The sequence below is a fragment of the Eublepharis macularius genome, chromosome 15, assembly GCF_028583425.1.
Source record: "Eublepharis macularius isolate TG4126 chromosome 15, MPM_Emac_v1.0, whole genome shotgun sequence".
Taxonomy (NCBI): domain Eukaryota; kingdom Metazoa; phylum Chordata; class Lepidosauria; order Squamata; family Eublepharidae; genus Eublepharis; species Eublepharis macularius.
Window position 1 is genome coordinate 42,536,110 of NC_072804.1, and position 20,016 is coordinate 42,556,125.

The 20,016-nt window shown below is 47.3% G+C and overlaps 1 protein-coding gene across 1 annotated transcript; it reads right to left on the bottom strand.

Moving 5' to 3' along the window:
* Positions 1–264: 264 nt before the first annotated feature.
* On the bottom strand, positions 265–11,817 carry FABP3 (fatty acid binding protein 3). The gene is made up of 4 exons (XM_054999334.1): positions 11,611–11,817; positions 4,214–4,386; positions 730–831; positions 265–554 (listed from the first exon to the last, which is right to left on the bottom strand). Exons 1-4 carry the CDS (start codon positions 11,681–11,683, stop codon positions 501–503), a joined length of 402 nt encoding a protein of 133 aa, XP_054855309.1. The 5' UTR covers positions 11,684–11,817; the 3' UTR covers positions 265–500.
* Positions 11,818–20,016: the final 8,199 nt, after the last annotated feature.

Genomic DNA, 20,016 nt, shown 5'->3' on the forward strand with positions numbered 1-20,016 from the left:
TTAACAAAAGAAAAGTAGTTGGGGGAGTAGCAGTTGAGCAGAGGGGCAAAGGCCACCTTTCCCTCCCTCCTGTCTTAAAACTTTTATTTCAAGAATGCAAACTTGAGAGTGCAGCCTCCACAACTCTAGGACTATTACGATCAAGCCTTCAGACAAGTGTTTGAGAGTATTTGTATCAGGTAGGTAAACTTGAGGTCCACCATATTATACTGCCCGGAACCCCAAATGCAGCATCAATGAAAAGCACACACACACACACCCAGGTGCCATTGTGTAACAACTTCAATTTATTCCACACTGTGTTTCCCCTCCCAGTGTAATTTTTTCAAAAAGTCAAGAAAACCCCCAAAGATCAGGGTGCTAGGTAGTTGTGAGGAGAGTCAGATACTGAATGGGTTCAAAAGTCCAAGAACTATACAAAACACTGGACAAAAAATGCAGGCAATCTGGCAAATAAGGTTGGCGTTGAATGACTGGTGGTCGAAAGCTGATGGAAGCACTTACTGTGCTTTCTGATAAGTACGAGTGCAGACCACATCGCCCATGGTCAGAGTCTGAAAAAGAAGCAGGCAAAAATGATTTCAGAATTCCCACTTCAGTTTGGTATAACAGGTGGCCGGATTTAAAAGGTCGTTAGAAACTACCCCCTAAGCAGTTTTCTCCTCAAATCTTTAACTTATTTGCACAGGGCACAGGTTTTACTAAACAGATGTACTTTGACCTTCTTACCAAAATCAGTTTTCCATCCTTCAGTTCCCGGACTAGCGTGGTCTCCTTTCCGTTCCATTTCTGCACATGAACAAGTTTTCCTCCATCTAATGTGACAAGGGACTAGAGAAAGAGACAGTCTATCGTCACAGGGCTAGTGGCTTATAATTTAAACACAGAATTTAAACCAACCTTGCAGGTAAGCCCACAATCACTAGCCTTCATCAATCCATGCTTATTATAATTATTTTTGGCACATTTGTGCCTAAAAGAAAAAAGAACGAGCTCTTTGTATCCACCTAGTCCCTGGATGGCAATTTGTACTTGCCCTAGGCATATCAAACAAGCAGCTATTTTAAAACCTGAGTTCAATTTGTTCTTTGAGGAAGATGAACAAATGCCTCTGATCTGAAGTTTCAGGAAGTGAACAGTAGTAAATTCATTTCTTGCAAGGCATTTGGCTTTCAGAATTGCAGGTTGCCTTTTGCAACACCAAGCTTCTGTTTCAGATATTTAGCTAGCTCAGCCAAAGTGTTGGAAGGTTAGACTTTCTGCTTTTCATCCCAACGTTGGCTACTGGAATGGAGAAACTCCTAAGTGCTTGTCCAAAATCCACTCCACCCTTATGAAAAATGAAATCCGGCCTTCAAGTCAGAGTTGACTTAGGATGACCCCGGTGGGGTTTTCGTGGCAAGAGACTAATGGAGGTAGTTTGCCATTGCCTGCCTCTGCAACCCTGGCCTTCATTGGAGAACTCCCATCCAATTACTAACCAAGGCCGACCCTGCTTAGCTTCTGAGATCTGACGAGATCAGGCTCTCCTGGCCTATCCAGGTCAGGGCCCACCCTTATGTTCTGCCTTTATTAAAAACTGAACTATTTTAAAACCCTAAAGCAAGGTCGAAATTGCAGGGTGTTTCTTGGCTGACCTATATGTATAGTTCCTGTTATTCTCATGTGCCACCCCCAACCCCCCTGCAATCAACCTGTCCTTTCAGAGATTTGGAAACAGTTCAAGCTAACTGTTGCTAAACTGCAGTGAAGCATGAGCGGATAGCTATGTTCTTTTTGTGGTCTCTGTGTGTGCTCTCACATTGGGTGCGGCAGCTGCAGAGAGTTAATTCTGGGAATATTCCAAAACTAGCATGGAAACTGGTGCCCCTTGAGAGGACACATCCTTTCCGAGAACCACAGTAATTGGTTGCTTTAATCTAAAGCTGGATTCCGGCCCATGTGTTCAGATAGTGGGACTTAGGAGAGTGCTGGGAAACAGAGCTGTGAGTGCTAACCAGTAGATCCAGCGACTGGAACTTTTAACTGATTGGGGACCAAGTTGAAGGCACAAATATTTTATTTTTGAGTCTGTTTTATATTAATGTAACAGGAAACCGAAAGATATTACAGGTAGTCTTTCCTTTAAACAGTAGGTGGCAACGAAATTATAAGTTATCCAATACTTTATTTCCAAAAGGTATTGTCGCTGAAAACTTCTGCAGAGCTTTTGTTGATGATAGAACTGATTTAAACTGTTAAAGCAGAATTTAAAAAAAAATTCTATTGACAGGCCTATGAAAAACATAATCTCCTCTCCCTGAAGAGAGAACCATCAAGCTGTGCTTTACAGTTTGCTGATTCAGGCGCATTGGAAGTCTTCTCTTAAAAATACTCATACCCCACGTTTCCCTTGTGATTCACGCCTTTTGCTTTTTCCTGGGCTCACAGCTTGGAAGTTGAAAGCGTCCTCATAAATTTACAGTATCTTATTTCTTTGGTATTTGGATGAATTAACAATCTGCTTTCTCAGGAATGTGGAAGTCTTCAGGTTTTGAGCCATAAGCACAGGGGTGGGGGGGACACTGAAGACTTCCAAGGCTTATCGCCAAATCTGAAGACAAAGAGCTGCCGTATGAATTGGGGTGGAGGGCAAATAGTTAGTGACAAAGCTCAGTAGCCGTCTATAATAAAAATTCATTCCCCTCCCGAAAACTCTGAAGTTTAAACCCCGTTAAAAGCCATACCAAATAAAACAGTATTTCAGAACCTAAAAACAGACTCCTTCCTTTGGGAGCTCTTTCCACAAAGAGGAAGCCACTGTTGAAAAGGAGCAGGATATGGTAGATGCTAGGCAGGCAACCATAAATGGGGGGGGGGGAGGGGGAACGGGACATCCAAAAAGTGACAGCTAGAGAACCGTCATTGGCAGATGGGCACATATCAGGGAGGGAGATGTGGGCAATAATCTGGTACCACAACCCAGACCTTACATTTTCCCCACTGCAGTTCTCTTGCCTCTAGACCGGCAACTAGTTGCTATAGACAGTTCCCCTAGCAGCTGTTTTGGGCCACGAGGCTGACCCTGATTGGCTAGGCCCAATGGATTGAAGAATGCTCTGTCATTCCTGTGCAGCTTTGGAACCAGAGCCATTGGAGGCCGCAGGTCGTGTTGCTCTGGCTGTTGTTTACCCTCTGGCTGCTCGCCAGGCAAATGATATCCTCTGAAGGTCAAGTGCCCGGCTTGTCCTTAACATGCCTCTGCAGTTCACACACAGACACACGTCCTTCCTGGGGGAAGTCAGTGAGATGCTTCCCTTTGCTACCAGGCCTTTGATGGGGGCATTTTTAATCATTGGGGTTTAAACAAATCTAAATGCATATGTTGGTGAACAAAGGCATGTCTGTGGGAATAAGGTAGAAAGTGTTTTGTAATTTAGTAAAACGAGATCCACTAGTGTTAGTACACCAGACCCAAAAATGGCTTCAAAAGATAAAACTAACAAGTCCTTTATGATGTCTGGATCTGCTCTATACTGTGTCAGGTTATATTTTTATTTGCATTCGTTACTGGGGCTTGCAAAAGCTCTCGGACAGGGAAAGCGCTTTTCCAACGCTTGCTACCCAATCCTCTTGACCAGAGATGCCAGAAATTTAAACCCTGAAACCTTCTGCATGCAGAGTAGCTCCTCTGCCACTAAAACCCAGCTCCTTCCTAAAGAAATATAAGGGCCCTTCAATCTCACCTCCTCCACTATTAGATCAACTGAAGCTCGTCTCATTGTAATGTTTTATTGGCAACATCACTAGTTACTCTTTGCCAAGAATCATGGTTAACAACAAACCCTGATCACCTGAAATGCAGGGGTGAACCACAAAGGATTAGGTCTCGGTTAAGTGGGGACAAAACTAATTCTAGTTGGTCTGCGTACATGAGTAATCAGAGGTAGTGTTCAACAGCAGTTCTTGTCGCAGGAAGGAGAGCGACGGAGCCAAATACTACAGCAGGCTGGGTTTGGGTTCATTTTTCCTAAACCGCATGATGTCGGAACATAGCCCTGGCATTCAAGTCTGGAAAAGAACGTGTCTGCTACCCTTTTTTTTTCTCTTTAACTCATTGCAAGCACTCAAGCCCGTGGCTAATTGCAAGCCTGAGCTAGGCACTCTATTTGCCATGCCCAACTGGCACCGCCTGATTGGCTCACCAAGAAACGCTCAGTAGGATGAGCTTTACCTTGACATGCCTGTCATCTGCAGTTGTCTCATCAAATTCTTCATCCAATTTGAAGTTGATCTCTGTGCTCTTGAAAGTACTCTGAGTCTTGATAGTCACCTTGTCGCCATCAGCTTCAATAATAGTGGTGGGTTTGGTCAGGTTTGCTATTTGTCTGGTGGCAAAGCTCACATCTGCAGGGAAGGTCAAGGAGATCAGAAATCAGCAGTCTGAAGACCTTAAAACAACTTTAGGGGTTGTATATTATTAATTACTCCAAACTTCAGGGAAGCCAACTCCTATATAGCGGTGCTCAGAACCTCCCCCGCCACCAAAAACTGTCTCCTTAAGTGAGTTACAGTAATGACAATTTAGTCCACAAGGATTGTGGGTAGTCACCAAACTTAAATTAAGATCCCTTATCCTATTCTCATCTTACATGCTTTTTTTTAAAGACAGGAATGGAAGTGGAGGGTAGATTGGTTTAGTAACGTCAAGAAGGCGGAGTGTGGCTAACAGGCATTAACCCCAGTAGAAGCCAGACTGGTCTTTCACTTGCTTCTGCTGTTGCTGCTGGGGGAGGAGGTTTCCTAGGTGAAAGTGTCCATCCGGTGTCCTTCCCAGCACTTCTGCATTCTCAGGGCATCAGGCACTTAGAGCAGAGTTTCTAACAACGGCTCATTCTCAGGCTAATGACCGGGGCCACATTGCTTTTCTCTCCCTTTGTGGGAGAATGAATGCACCCGCCCGTGGCCCTTTCTCATCTGGAAGTCTCTGAAGAAAGCTATACAGACCCACTGATTCTTCCTGCCTGCACTGAAGCAACATGAAGGATTGCAAAAAAAAGCCCTTAGACTCACCGTTCTCTATTTCCCTGCTTTCTTCTATACTTGCTTCCCCCTTCTCTCCCTTCCCCCAAGTGAATGTGGAAGCTTCTCTGGGTATTAGGAAAGGGCAGGGGTGGGTTGCCATTAAGACTACCAGGAAACGTCCGAGTGGGCTGAGAAGCCATCCCTGCTCTGGGGCCACTTTGGCCCCAAGTGGAGGGTGGCTGAAGCCCTGGGCCAGGTGGGTGGCAGCTGCTGCCGCCTCCACAAGCTAGCAGACCAAGCCCCATGCCCAGCAGAGAAGGAGACGTACAGCAAGGGAGACATCTGGCCAAGTCCTGCAGTGCTGGCACTTCTTCCCTCCATGTTTTTGTGGGGGTGGGGAGGTGGGCTGGGAATTGTGCCCTTCCTCTCCCCAGGTTTTTTCCCCCTCACAGTCCACCCCGGGGATGGATAGCTTGCATGCCAGTGTGGTGAAGGAAACAGTGTGCTGAGTCAAATCCCCTCCCAAGCCTCTTCAGCCTGACCTACCCTGCAACACTGTTGTAAGGATAAATGGAGGATGGATGGTATAGGGGAGGGGAGACAGCAGGCACATGGCACCAAGCTCCTTGGAAGAAGGATGGGAAAGAATTGGGATAGAAGCCACTGTAGGCAAAGGATACATTGAAAATTAAAAAATGACCCCCCCTCCATTTGACCTCCCCTGCCCCAACCACATACATACAAGTGATCTGACATGGATCTAGTGTCAGCTTTTCTATCACAAAGGGAAGGGTCACCAGAACAGCAAAGCTCAAGATGGGTAGTCTGTCTGTAGCAGCAGAAAAGAGCAAGAGTCCAGTAGCACAGCTCAGCTGTGGCTCATGATAGCTCACACCCTACCACAAATTTTGTTAGCCTTATAGGTGCTACTGGACTCTTGCTCTTTTCTACCAGAACAGTAAAAGCAGTGACAGTTAGGGCTTTTAGCCAGGATTGGACATTACTGGAGATCAAAAAGGTGTTATAGTATTTAGTATGGCATGGCTCGAGGCCTGTTGGCCAAATGAGCAGTATCATTAAAGAAAGAAAAGATTACCAGAGATCCAAAAAGTGGCTCACCAGTAGCTTTTAATTCCTGCAATGAAAGTCGCATTACCTATCTCCTTGATAAATGGCTTTGCTCTAGGCCCATAGAATGATACACTCGTGAATGCCGCATAGTAGATCCATTAAAATCTTTCTGTTCTCTTAAATTATTACAATGTTGCCTATGGCTCATCCTTTTTTTTTTTAAAAGGAATTTCTCCACTTTCTAAACTCAATTTTCCTGATATCCTGTTGCAAATAGCCACTAATGTCCCATTCTACTTTTGTTGCTCTCCAGCCACAGAAGTGGTCTGGAAAAGTGTAATCCTGCCCTGCCCAGCTTTAAATATGAAAATGTTGCAGTCATGACAACGCTGCTTATTTAGGGGAGCTTTCCAGATGGAGCAGCCACAGCGGTGCTGGAAAAGAGAGAAAAAGGACTGGGAGGGGATCAAAAGAGCTTGCCACCATGGAGCCTCAGTACTATAAACAACAGACACCAATAAATGAATTAAGGTCATTTGGTAATCCCTTCTGGATTTCCTCTCTCTGAAATTGAAAACAGAATTGGCGGTGGCAGCACGGGGTGGGATCGGCCTGCTTTGGTTCCCCAAAGGCTTGGTTTGAGGACTTGAAGCAAGAACATGGACAGCTGAGATGAGCTGATACCTCCTGCTTTTAGGTTAGCGGACTTGATGGTTTAATGTACCGTCTTCGAGCAAGGTTTTAGTACACCTTAAAGACGAACGAGATTTTCCGGGGTATAAGGTTTTGAGAGTCAAGCTTCCTTTATCAGATAACTGTATTCGTAACCCTGATTTTCAGCCAGTTTCACTCTCACCCAATGTATAACTTTTGCTCTATGGATACAGATACCAGGTTAAAGTCAGTCACAGCAAAACCAAAGATTCATCCTCCAGCACGTTCAAGAATTGTACTCAAGCCCACAAAAGTGTATTGCTATCCTCAAACGTGTTTGTATTTAAGGCGCCGTAGGACTCTTTTTTAAAAAAAGCGTATGTGTGAATGTTTATTTTGTGGGAAGAAGAGAAGGAACATGGGTACTTCGTTGGTCAGTCATAACAGTTTCCTCCTCTTGCGTTGCTATACACAACCTACTTGGCAACCCTTGTTCCTTGTGAAGCAAAATGTTAGTGCAATTTATATACATTGCCACCTGTAAATTTTAAAAAACGGGGCATAAACTGAGAGTGAATACTGACGCACTATTTCTCACAAACTGTTTTTTTAGAGAGAGGCCAAAGAATTAAGCAAAAAATTGAATTGAATGTCTGAGAGTTAAATCCCCGTGAAAGGCAGTTGCATAGTCTGCCTCTATTATGGGCTAGCTGTATGGAAAAGTTTAAAAACTGCATGAGGAGATTGTGCAATCCATTGTTCCACCCAAACCATACTACAACCCAGTTAATCCCACTCTACCCCCTCCCCCAGCATCTGATTTGGGGACTAGCAAGAGTCAGCAATGTGTCTAGTCAGAAAACTCTGAATGGCGTGGCTCAACTACGTTGTGATCTGCTTGAGAAAAAAACCCGGCTTCGCCCATCAGAATCAAATCTGTTATCTCCCGTGTTTAGCAGTAAGGGTGGAGTTTAGAAAAGTCTCCACCACTTGACAAGGTGGAAAAGTCAAACCTGCTCAGCAAAGCCCAAAGAGGATGGGAGGAGTGGCTTTTTCAAGCAAAGTGGCTCCGTACCAGAGGCAGCCGCTGCTAGGAGGCCTGGATATTTGCAAAGGGTGGGCTGCAGATAAGAGCTGTCCAAGCAACAGGACGTGGAGTGTCTGCAAGCTGCAGGAGCAATTGTGGCAGGGGAGGGGGGAAGAGCTTCTCAGTTGCATTCTTTGGGCTGAGTTTCCCCTAATCTGGTTGCCAGTTCCCCTTTATCTCTTGAAACAATTGCAGGGGGGAGCAATTGGTACCCCCCAGCCAGAGAAACATTGTGGCTGAAGCCAGCTTGAAGGTCACCAATTATAACCTTTAAAACAAGTGGCTGACCTAGATGAAGGGGAAGAACCTTTGCAAGGAGAGGATGGATGGGGGGGGGGGTGAGTCAGGCCTTTCTGCCCCCCCCCAGCAAGCACATCCTGTTGCATCTGGGAACTAGGGACACTGACCTTAAGGGGTTGGGTTATGCCCTCTGGCCTCTAGTTGCTGGCGATAAGCTCTAGTTAGCGGAAGTAAGAAATTTAATATTGTGAGAATGGCTTTAGTTCTTCAGTTGCTGAGAAAGATATATTCTCTGGGTGCTTAGAGGTATCCTTTGCTATGACTTATCTTTGGAAGTAGATCTGAGCAGATTATCAGGGAAGCGTGGGTTGCCATTCCTTGCCTCTGCCACCACCCTAGACTTTTCGCCTTTAGGCACTAGGAGGAATTCCAAAGGTAAAATGCCCAATTATGGTCTCACCCTGCCAGGAACAGCTGTGCCTCTGGAGTTTTTGCCCTCTGCACTAAAGATACAGCCGCCTTGCCATAAAAATAAGGGGAGGGGGCAATCACGGCCCTAGTTCAAAAGCCCACTTCAACCCCAGCTACAGACTGACCCTTATCAACCTTGGAATCTCACTTCCTGCCTTTATCTGCCCTTCTAGGTCCACTTGCCATCCTGTTTTGCAAGCCATGCAGTTGAGCAGACTGGGTTTCAGGGTGTGATGACACCATATCCTCCAACTAACCGGAGCCCTGGCCACCCGATCCATCAGGTGCCAAGGCCCGTCCAACTAAGTCTAGGCTGCCAAGATATCCAGGGGCACCTCCCGCTAGGCCAAAATATGTCAAACGATTTAGCGCCAAGTGACCCTAGGCATGTTGAATTGAATGAATGAAATCCTGTCCTCATGTCATAGCTGATTTAAAGCGACCCTTAGGGAGTTTTCTTGGCAAGAGATTAACATGGCTGGTTTGCCTCTGGTCTTCGTTGGAGGTCTCCCATCCAATTACTAAGGCCGACCTGCTTAGCTTCTGAGATCTGACGCGATCAGGCTCTCCTGGGCTATTCAGGATAGGGAGCAAAAATTAAGCAAGAGGGAATCACAGTGCAATGAAATAAAGAGTCCAGTTGCACCTTTAAGGCTAACCAACTTGACTGTAGCATAAGCTTTCAAGAACCACAGCTCTTCATCAGATGCATACATGGAAAGGGTATTTGCAGATGCATACATGCATCTGATGAAGAGAACTGTGGTTCTCGAAAGCTTATGCTACTGTAAAGTTGGTTAGTCTTAAAGGTGCAATTGGATTCTTTACTATTTTGCTACTACAGACTAACACGGCTAACTCCTCTGGATCGAGCGCAATGAAGCAAACTTTCCCCCAACCCCATTTTACCTCCCTGTAGATGCCTGGCTCATTTTCCTCAGGCCAAATCAATCCTGGTATGGGAGCTTCAGCAGGAGGAGAGGAATGCCTGGAGAGATTGGGGCTGTGGTCTGGAGACCAGAATTCAGATCCTCTCTCTTGCCCGGAAGCTTGCCGGGGGACAGGGTCTGGTCCCCGTCTTGAAGCAAAACCTTCCCCAGAGGGTTGTTGTAAGCACAGGACATCCGGGAGCCTCAGGGAGGCGTTGCATAACCTATCCCAAACTCCGTGAGGTGGACAGTGAAGGTTTTTTAAAAAGGCACACGTCAATACGCTGCAGAGAAGAGGGGAGGTTTTGAACATCTCACCATCCTGTTTCTGATGTAGTGGTTTGGAAAGACAAGGCTAGCATCGGGGAGACCCCGGCTGGAAGGCCCACGCTGCCGCAGAGGCTTGCTGGGGTGCCTGGTGCAAGAGCGTGAGCCGCTGAGCCCTTTCGCTAAAAGCCTGGGTAACAAGACATGTTTTGGCCTGCTGCGTAAAAGAAGAGTAAGGCAGGCAGGGAAACCGAGAGCAGAGAAGGGCTGCCAGCTCCGGGCTGTGAAATTCCTGGGGATCTGGGGGCGGAGCCTGGGGAGGGCTGGGTTTGAGAAGGGTTGCAACCTCAGTGGGATAGAATGCCAATGCAGTTCACCCTCTCCAGCAGCCCTTTTCTTCAGGGGAGCGAAACTCTCTAGCCTGGAGGTCGGTTGTAATCCCGGGAGATCTCCAGGCCCCGCCTGGAGGTTGGCAACCTTACAGCATAGAAAAGGCTCTTCGCTGGGGGGCTAGGCAGTCTGAGAGGAGGCAGGCCTTCCTTTCCCGGATGGTTTTTTTTTTCTTGCTAGCCAGCCCCAGCAGGTCTTTGGAGAGGCGGCTTAGAAATTCCCTAAACAAATAGCAGAACATCAGTTGGCCAATAGCAGTTGACGCAACCTGCTGTAGCTATTAAAGAAGCGGAGGGACCAGAATCTGAAACCCATTGATTAGGAGGAGGAGGAAGATAGGAGGAGGGTATGAGCTTTCCTGAGCCACAGCTCGTTTCTACAGCTACTTCTTCAGAAAGCTCCTACCCTACTACCACAAATGTTGTTAGTCTTTTAGGTGCTGCTGGACTCTTGCTCTTTTCCCCTGCTACAGACAAACAAGGCTACCCATCTTGATGATGATGATGATGATGATGATGATGATGATCGTTCTAGTCTGGGAAGTGAGGAAGGCGCCAAAGCGATTCCGCCCAGAGCTGCGGAAAACCCGGGGCGGTCCCTCTCCAGCCCTTAAGCCCGGGCTCCGCCAGAGGCACAGGGCGGGGCGTCGGCTTACTTCGCCCAACCAGGATGGAGGCGCGGCCCGAGCCCAGTCGAAGAAGAACGGGCCGCCTTGTTCGGCTCCCAGCCACCCCCTTGCTCCATCTCGCTCCGCGCCCTTCTCTCCCTCGGCGGCCCGAGAGGCACCTCTATGGAGCCGGCGGAGCGTCACTCATCTGCACGTTACGCGGGAGACACGCGAACGGCCCCGCTTTCGTGTGCCTTCTGCCGCAGCGGCGGAGGAGAGCGCGCAAATTCGCTCGCAGCGGCGCCTGGCGATGCCTCTCCCCGGGTCTTGACTGCAAGCCGCCTCCCCCCCCCCTCCCGCCCCGCATACGGTAGGCTTCTTCGTGCATCTGCAGAGGATCCCTCCAGCCCCCCCCCCTCCGACCCTCTCCATGGCAATTTTTTTGTCCTTTGCAAGGCTAAACCCAATACCCCCTCCAGGCGTGGCTTGCGCTCCAAGCCTCTCCAGATGGCCCCAAGCGCGGTTTGCCGCAAAGAAAACGCCCCAGGCTCTGCGGTCAGCCATATCCCAGCGGGCATGCAAGTGGCTTCCAGGATGCGCCAAGATCCTTTGGTATTTTGGAAGCTGTCTGCCCACCCATCTATCTATCTATCTATCTATCTATCTATCTATCTATCTATCTATCTATCTATCTATCTATCTATCTATCTATCTATCTATCTATCTATCTATCTATCTATCTATCTATCTATCTATCTATCTATCTATCTCCTCCCTTTGCCTCACAGTGTCAATCATTTGCAAGGTCGACCTTTCTTGGTCATTGCAATGCAAACACCGCCCCCCCCCCATATCTATATCTCTCTTTCCCCCGCCGAGATCGGCCTTACCGATGGCCTTCATGTAGCTATCGAAATTGCAGCTCTCCACCAGGTTCCAAACGCCAACGAAAGCCTCAGCCATGACTAGCCTCGGGAATGGACGTGCAGCGGCAGCGAGAGGAGAGCGAGCAAGGCGGGAGTGGAAAGAGCCCTTTTCTCCCCCTCCCTGTGATGTGTGTGCTCTTTTTCCCAGTGCAGGCGAGGCGGCGGCGGCCTCTTTTAAATAGCTTCTCGGATCACATGAGTGGCGAGAGGCAGTGCCAGAGCTCCCAAGCAGAGCTGTCCGCCAGCCGGCAGGTGAAACTCAGAGGGGCAGCCCCAATGGGAGAGACCGGAGGCTTTCCAGCCCAGCCCCTTTGGCTGGCGCCTGCACAGAGAAGCCTGGAAGCATTTTGGGAGAGCGTATCCGCCTTTGTAGCTCCCCTCCACCCGGCTGCAGCACTCCAAAGCTACAAGACAGGCTCTGTAGAAAGCATTGGGGCGTGACTGGAGGGGGGGGAGAGAGTTATTCCCATTTTGCAGAATCTGGGGCGAAAAGAGAGTTGCCTAGCTGGTGTGCTCAGAGTGGAGTTGAGATTTAAGAACATAAAAAGAGCCCTGCTGGATCAGACCAGTTGGCCATCCGGGCCAGCATCCCATCTCACACAGTGGCTAACCAGTTACTATGGAGGGCCAACAACTGGGCATAGGGTCTGAGATCTCTGCCTGCAGTTGCCTCCTGGCCCTGAGAATCAGAGGTTCACTGCCTTGGAATGTGGAGGTTCTCATTTACTTTGAACCGGGGACCTCCCAGACCGCAGGTTTCCCAGAGCATAGCTGGTTGCAGCATCCAAGCCATGCCTGTTTGCACCTAGGGCCAAGAAAGATGTAAATCGCAGGGTGATACCATATTTCCCACATGCTAAGCCAGTGCGGCAAAAAGATGCACGCATTTGCAGAACAAATTATGCTGATGGAATTCAAATCCCAGTGTGAGTCCTTCGAAGGCACCAAGGGAGTTGTGAGCCGGGAGCTGTGAACCTGGGACTACGGTCCTAAACAAATGCTTCCCACATGAAAGAGAATGGGTTGGGGATGAAGTGGCAGAATGAACTGCCCTGGAGGGATCCTAGGTGGACAGCTGGAATCTCCTGCTGTATTTGGGAGTTTTCACACAATGTTGTGCCCAGTCCCTGGGACTCCTATGTTTTCTCACCATTAGCTATATTAAAGGGGGAATCCTTTAATCTGACTTAGCAGAGAAAGTATGGGCCGAGCATCCGTGTTGGGTAAGCTGCATTCTCAGGATGGTACAGGATAGCATAAAGGACATACCCTTTAAAGGGCTTTTAAAAATTTCCTCGTATGAGCCATGCTGTAGCATAACCCAGCCACAAAAGGACAAAGGGGTAGTTTGGGTCTGCACAGGGCACCAAAGTTGTGCCACATCTTTGCTTTTCTGCACACATGATGCAGAAAAGGGTAGTGGGCCTGGGGGGTGGCAGCGGCGGCAAGTATGGTGGGAACGGCTGCATGCAAAAGCTGTTCTCCCCCTGCTCGCTGCTCCTGCAGCGCTGTGAGGGGCATCCTTCTCCCCCTGTGTAGAAGCAGTCTTTGAACACATTGCATTGCAAGGAGAAAACTAGCCCAGCAGGATGAGAAGGTCCACTGGCTCTCTTTGTTCATTGTGCTGGTTTTCTATTTGCAGGGAGCTTCTAATGGAGGCAAATGCACCACAAGGCATTTGTGGACAGCGTAGTCCATCCCAGCTTGGCATTTGACCCCTGCATTCTCCTGTGTGTGTGAACCAAGCCCCCACGTGTCCGAGATCCAAGCTGACTTAGCACTCAGTCACCGGAGCCCAAGGACCGACCTGGCTCTCCCATGCCTTATAATCTCCACCCCCCCCTCTCCGGCCTCTCAGTACAACCTTCCCTTGGAACTTACTAGCGAGGTCTTCACCTGGCCAAGCGCTTCCTTCTTCCCCTCTTGTTCCTACCACCTGTGGACCTTGACCTCCTGTCCACCCTGGATCGCTCTTATTTCTGCCTGGCTCTGCTACCCTTCAGCTGCTTTTTATGGAATTTGACCTCCTGCTGCACTATTTTTCCCACTGGGCCGACCAGTGGCTCCCTAGGAAACCTGATTGCTTGGCACTGGTCCTTACTCTGGTGCTCCAGCAGCCATTCAAGGGAAGGGAGATGAGAGGGAAAATGCAAAATAGATTTCAACGTGATCTCCAGAGCAATTTTGCCCTTGCTAGTACCTATTTACCAGAAAGGAAGACGACCCTGAATGAAAGGTGACCCCTGTTTAAAAAATGATACACAAAAGCTTTTTTTTTTAAAAAAGAGGAATACTGTACATACTTGTAACTTGCACGCAAATGTTGAACAAACCCGTCTTTTTCTTGATGGTACACCTGGGGGGAAAAATTAGTTTTTCTTCTGGGGAAAATATGGTAAGGGCTGGTGATGTCCGTCACACTTACTGTAAAAATACTGTCCAAGCCAGCCTCCTTGAAATGAATTTTGTGGACTATCAGAATCATGTTTTAACTTTTGTATTGTTCCTCATTTATACCCCACCTTACTCTCCAAGGGGGACCCCAAACAACTTACATTGTTCTCTCCTCCATTTTATCCTCACAACAGCCCTGCAAGGTAAGCTAGGCAGAGAGCAAGTGACTACGCCAAGGTTGCCAGGCAAGTTTTCATGGTGGGGGTGGGGGATAAACAATAGGTCCCCCAGATCCTAACTATAACCCCTACATCGGGGGTCCCCAAACTTTTTGATCCTCTGGGATCAAAATGAACATCTTGTTTAAAAACATTTTCTTGCATACATACAGCTTACCTTCAGTCATGCAGAGAAGATCCTTGTGCTGCGGTGGCAATGTTCTCTTAAAGAACTGCACAGCCTGTCAGATATCCAGTGGTCAGTCAGAAGCCCTGCTGGGCAAAAGACCCACTTGTCCCCTCCCATTTCCTAAAAATACTTGGTGGGTGCCAGGAAAGGTGTTAGCTGGTGCCATGGTGCTCATCAGCATCACCATCACCACACCATGCCGTTCTTTCATGCAGCTCAACTAGAAATAGGGCTCCAAGGTGATCTCCCATTTGAGCACCGAGTAGACCTGCTTAGCTGCAAGCAAGACCATTGGACTCCTTTCTCCCAGGGATGGAGGGGGGGCTGCTGTACGTTCAATTCAAAGCGTGGACCTACCATCTCATCTGGACGTAACCCTCTTTTGAAACAACAGCTACCAGTAACCGACGACGAGTGGAATTGTCACAGATTGTTTCTTCTAGCTGGTCCTCCATGAACTCAGCCGTTCCTCTTGCTAGTCACCAAAGCAAATCTCACAAGCCTACATTTGGAAGATGCTCTCATCACCAGTTTCCTAACAAAACAGGATCATCAGCCAGGAGGAAAACAGGAGCCACCCAAAAAGACTTTAAAAACATTCAAACGTTTGAAACTGGCAACTCCCTGGTGTGAAGGTTGCTTGTGCCCAAGTGAGCTTTGCAGATCCCATTTACAGATTCAGAGTGATGATCTGACGAAGAGAACTGTGATTCTCAAAAGCTTATGCTACAATAAAGTTGGTTAGTCTTAAAGGTGCTACTGGATTCTTTTCGATTTTGCTACTACAGACGAACACGGCTAACTCCTCTGCAGAGTGATGATGAAAACAGTGAACCTCCAACCAAAAAGGTCCACGCCTGAACTTTTTTCCTGATAGATCACCAACAGGGGCAAAGCTGTTGAATTCAGGCCGTTCCTGCAAGGACCCCGGTCTGATACCAGCCTGTTTGTTAAAGAACGATTCCCAGAGTAAGTTCCCTTTCCCAACAGGGTTGCTCCATGTTGACCTGCCAATGCCTTCAAAGGCTGCTGGCTGTTGGCCACTGGTGGATGGAGCAGCCAGATGGACTCAGTCCGTACCACTTGATTCCTGTGGAGGCTGCGATCGCTGGCTTGTCCACACTGCTGGGGATCGTCTTTAAAGTGTTGCAGGATTTTATTTTGTAAGGGAAGGGGCTGAAATCTCCCAGTGGCTCTTGGACCTCTGCCCAGTGGCCTCTTGCCTCTCCCACCTTCCGGGAGGAGAGTCCGATTGGCAGCCTTCAATTCCAAGGGTCTTGTGGACCAATGAAGGGGGCTAGATTCTCAATTCTATGTATTTGTGTAGCACATTTTTGATCATATATGCACGTTTGCAGCATACTTCTGTCTCCTCTCCTCTATTTTGCCCTCACAATAGTTCCATGAAATAAAATGGCAGGGTTTGAATCCACCTTAGAGACCCAAAAGATTTTCAGGGTGTAAGCTTTTGAGAGTCAGAGCTCCCTTCATCAGACATGTGAATGTCAGAAGTTTACACCCTGAAAATCTAGCAGTTTTCTAAAGGACCACTGGCCTCAACTCCTGCCGTTACACTGCAGACCAACATGGCTACCCACTTATACTATCATTGAAGTAGGCAAAGCTGAGGGAGAGAGAGAGAAAGAATCTGACCCAAACACACCCAGAAGTATCGTGGTGCAGAGGGGATTTGAACCTGGGACTTCCAGATCCTAGTCTAACACCCTAACCACTAAACCAAGGTGGCTCTTCTACTTTTAGCATAAGAGTTCTAAGGCAATTGAGGATAAGGCGTGCAGCTGGAAAAAGACAACTCTGGGTAATCCTGCCTCTCCCTAGGACAGGGAGTGAGCAAGGAAGTATGCTCAAAGTGATTTTCATTCCATCAGCTGGAAAATATTTTTTCCTCAGTGGATTTAAGCAGCCAATAACCCCTCTAAACTATGACTAGTTCCCTGCACAGCTAGCTACGTTTTTTGCTCTGACCTCAAGCTGATTTTATGCATCCTGCCTCTTTGGGGTTATAACTTTCACACATTTTGCTTAATAAGGGAGTGAGGGGCTCAAGTTGACTGAAGGAGAGCCACAGTTTAATAAAATAATTAGTGCAGCTACCATAAAGGAATGGAAAGGAGGCTTACAGGTGCAAAACAAGTCTAACAGGTCTTCATTTCTTACATTTTAATTCTGAATAATAATGTGCTTGTAACCCTGCCTTTAGCCCTTTATGTTGTGAAGCTATTTTGTCTCCAAAATGAAAAGGGCTAGAAACTGACTTTTAAAAAATGAAAGCTGGGTATTTAGTGGTATTAATAGATTGTGGCATTAGAGTATTATGACACAATTGTGATCTAGCAATTGCTATTTTTTTTTAAAAGCCCCCCCCCCATTTGAAATGTGGTGCTGGAGGAGAGTTTTCCGGATACCACAGATGGTCAAAAAGACAAATAAGTGGGTTCTAGATCAAATCAAACCTGAGTTCTCCCTAGAAGCTAAAATAACAAAACTGAAGCTATTGTACTTTGGTCACATCATGAGAAGACAAGATTCTCTGGAAAAGTCAATAATGCTAAGAAAAGTGGAAGGCAATAGGAAAAGTGGAAGGCCTAAAACGAGATGGCTTGACTCAATAAAAGAAACCACGTTCTCCAGTTTGCAAGAGCTGAGGATGGCTGCTTCCACACATGTTGAATAATCCACTTTCAATACTCTTTAGTGAACATTTGGAACTGCTTTTCCATGTGTGGAACAAAAAATCCACTTCCAAAGGATTGCTAAAGTGCATTGAAAGTGCATTATTCAACGTGTGTGGAAATGGCCCAAGTCTGTTAAGCAAGACAGCCTTCTGCGGGCGGAGGGGAAATGGTGGCCACAGGGGTGGGTGGGGCCGGGGCAAAGAAAGTGTAGAGGAAACTGGCGTGGATTCTTTGTTGCCACCAGAGCTGCCTGGAGAATCATCTCTGTGTGGAAGCAACTAGGGTGATTGTTTGAATGTGGGTCTCTGCACTAGCTAGAGTCTTTCTAACCAGGACATAAAATGATGGTTAGAAAATAGTCTACTAACCACAGTCTGAACTATGATTTCTCATAATGCATGACCACGGACATTGTAGCTTAATCCTGGTGACCCCCTCACATAGAATCACCAACTACTGAAATTCCCAGCCAGAATAAAGGTTATGAAATCAAGGTTTAACCTGGCTGTTTTCAATAGTTGTCTGATTTGAATAGATTTTGATTTAGTTGTTTTATTGATGATGGTCCATCTTTTGCTAGTAGCCACCACCAAGCCATGCGACTGAGAGATGGGCTTTAATTTTTTAAAACAAACAGCTAAACAAAATGTTCTTTTGTAAGGGTATTTTTCCACTGTTTGTAGAGGACACAAGATTTTTTTTCTTTTTTGTTTCCAATGGGATGTGGAGACAAAGCAGAAAAGTAGAAACGGTGGCGCGTCTTGTATGAAGAGTGGAAAATACCCACACATTATCTCAAAAGGGAATTTCTTTAATCTGTTGATTGTTCATGTCACTTTTGGATATTCCCCTTCCTTCTTTTGGTGAACTGTGTGCCTCTCCTGTTTATGGAGAGACGGTTGTTCGGCAAGGGTTGGAGACTCAGTAGTAAGGCAACTGCTTGGCCCGTAGAAGGTGTCAGTTTCAATTCCTGTCATCTCCCGTTAAATGGATTAGGTAGTATATGATTTGAAAGACTTCTAGTGGACACCCTGTAGAGCTGCTGCCACTTAGAGTAGACAATACAGACTTTGATAGACCAAAGGTCTAATCCAGGAGAAGGCAGTTTTGTACGTTCATGTGCACAGGTTAAATGGAAAAAATTAGAGAGGGGAGGGAAGGTGGCATGCTATACACGGAATTCATCCGCTCTCAGAAGCTTACGCTGCTGTTCGTGTCCTGATGGGTGTTCCATACAGGACACGTATTACACCAATCCTACAGCAGCTTCACTGGCTCCCCGTGGAATTCCGAATCCGTTTCAAGGTGTTGGTTTTAACCTTTAAAGCCCTAAACGGATTGGGACCAGCATACCTGAGGGACCGTCTCTCCTCTTATGTGCCCCGGAGAGCGCTTCATTCAGTGGTTAAGAGCTTACTGCTGATCCTTAGCCCTAGGGAGGCTCGTTTGGCCTTGACCAGGGCCAGGGCCTTTTCAGTCCTGGCCCCAACTTGGTGGAACTCTCTGTTTGAGGACACTCGGGCCCACCAGGATCTTGTATCATTTCGACGGGCCTGCAAGACGGAGATGTTCCACCAGGCTTATGGTTGAGGCCAGCATCAGGACCACCATTGAGCCTCCCACCAGTCTCCGGTATTCAAATACAGCTCATATGTCTGTCTCCTCTTTGTATGCTGGGGGCAGGAATGTGTAGCCAACCATCGGAGGTTTTTGTATATATATGATTTTAATTGCTGGATTTTATTGTAAAATTTGTTTTGCAATTGTATTTTATTACTGTTGTACCCCGTCCTGAGCCCACTTGTGGGGAGGGCGGGTTAAACACCGAATAAACTAAACTAAGCAGAGTTGGTACTTGGATGGGGGACCACCAAAGAAGGCTCTGCAGAGGAAGCCGATGGCAAACCACCTCTGCTTCTTACTTGTTTTGAAAGCTCGTTGTTAGGGCCACAATAAGATGGTTGTAACTTGATGGCGCATATGTACATATGTATAGCAGGGAGGCAAAACTCTAGACTTCATAAACAAAAGCAGGGAGACCAGCATTTTCTAAACCATGTTAACCACGTTCCTTTTTCCCGTTAATCTTTCACTCATTATAATGGATTCCCCCCCAAACAAACGTGCGAATGTCATAGTCCTCACCCCAACTCAAACGGGGGTTGCTTCCATGTGGCAAAGCTTCTCCACATTGCTCTTCTTCGGTGCAAATGCTCAGGCATTCACTTGGTGACTGAGCATCCATCTGGGACTTTTCCTGCATACTTTCTTCCATCAGTTGCCATTTCCCTTGCATTTTTTTTTTTTACTGTTGTGCCACTGAGGGGCTTTTTGAGGACTTAAAGAAAATCACTCTCAGGTCATGCGGTAGGGAAAATGGTGGTTGCAAGGGGATGTTGGTTGGAAAATGGCACCCAACATGGGCGAGGGGGACCTTGGAAAATGTGCACCTTCGCATCCAGACAGCACCGTAATGGGCTTGGACTGCATCTGTCTCGAAAAAGATTGTAACGTACTGCAGTTTGGATGCGATAGCAGAGCAGAACTTCCACGTGGACACAGCCCTGAGTCATTTCCACATGGATTATCTACCCCGGGTTGAACGCTGTTAGGAAGCAGGTTTTTTCCCAGCTTTAGGGACAGGGGCAAAGAAACATCAGGGAAACCTACCACGTGGAAACCCCGTTGCCACTGCTCTTTATTAACAGCCGCATCGGCAACAGGAAAACCACATAAGCCCCTCCCCATGTGGAAACAGCCCTGGATGAGTGCTGATCCTGTCTAAGTGAGGCCTGAAGATTATCTGGAGTTACAACTGATCTCCAGACAACAAAGATCAGTTCTCCTGGAGAAAAGGGCTCCTTTGGAGAGT

Excerpts from the sequence above, each read along its gene's own strand:
- FABP3 (XM_054999334.1), bottom strand. The coding sequence starts at position 11,683 with ATGGCTGAGGCTTTCGTTGGCGTTTGGAACCTGGTGGAGAGCTGCAAT. Across the intron at positions 4,387-11,610 it reads TAGCTACATGAAGGCCATCG|ATGTGAGCTTTGCCACCAGA; the intron begins GTAAGGCCGATC and ends CCTTCCCTGCAG. Across the intron at positions 832-4,213 it reads CAGATGACAGGCATGTCAAG|TCCCTTGTCACATTAGATGG; the intron begins GTAAAGCTCATC and ends CTCTTTCTCTAG.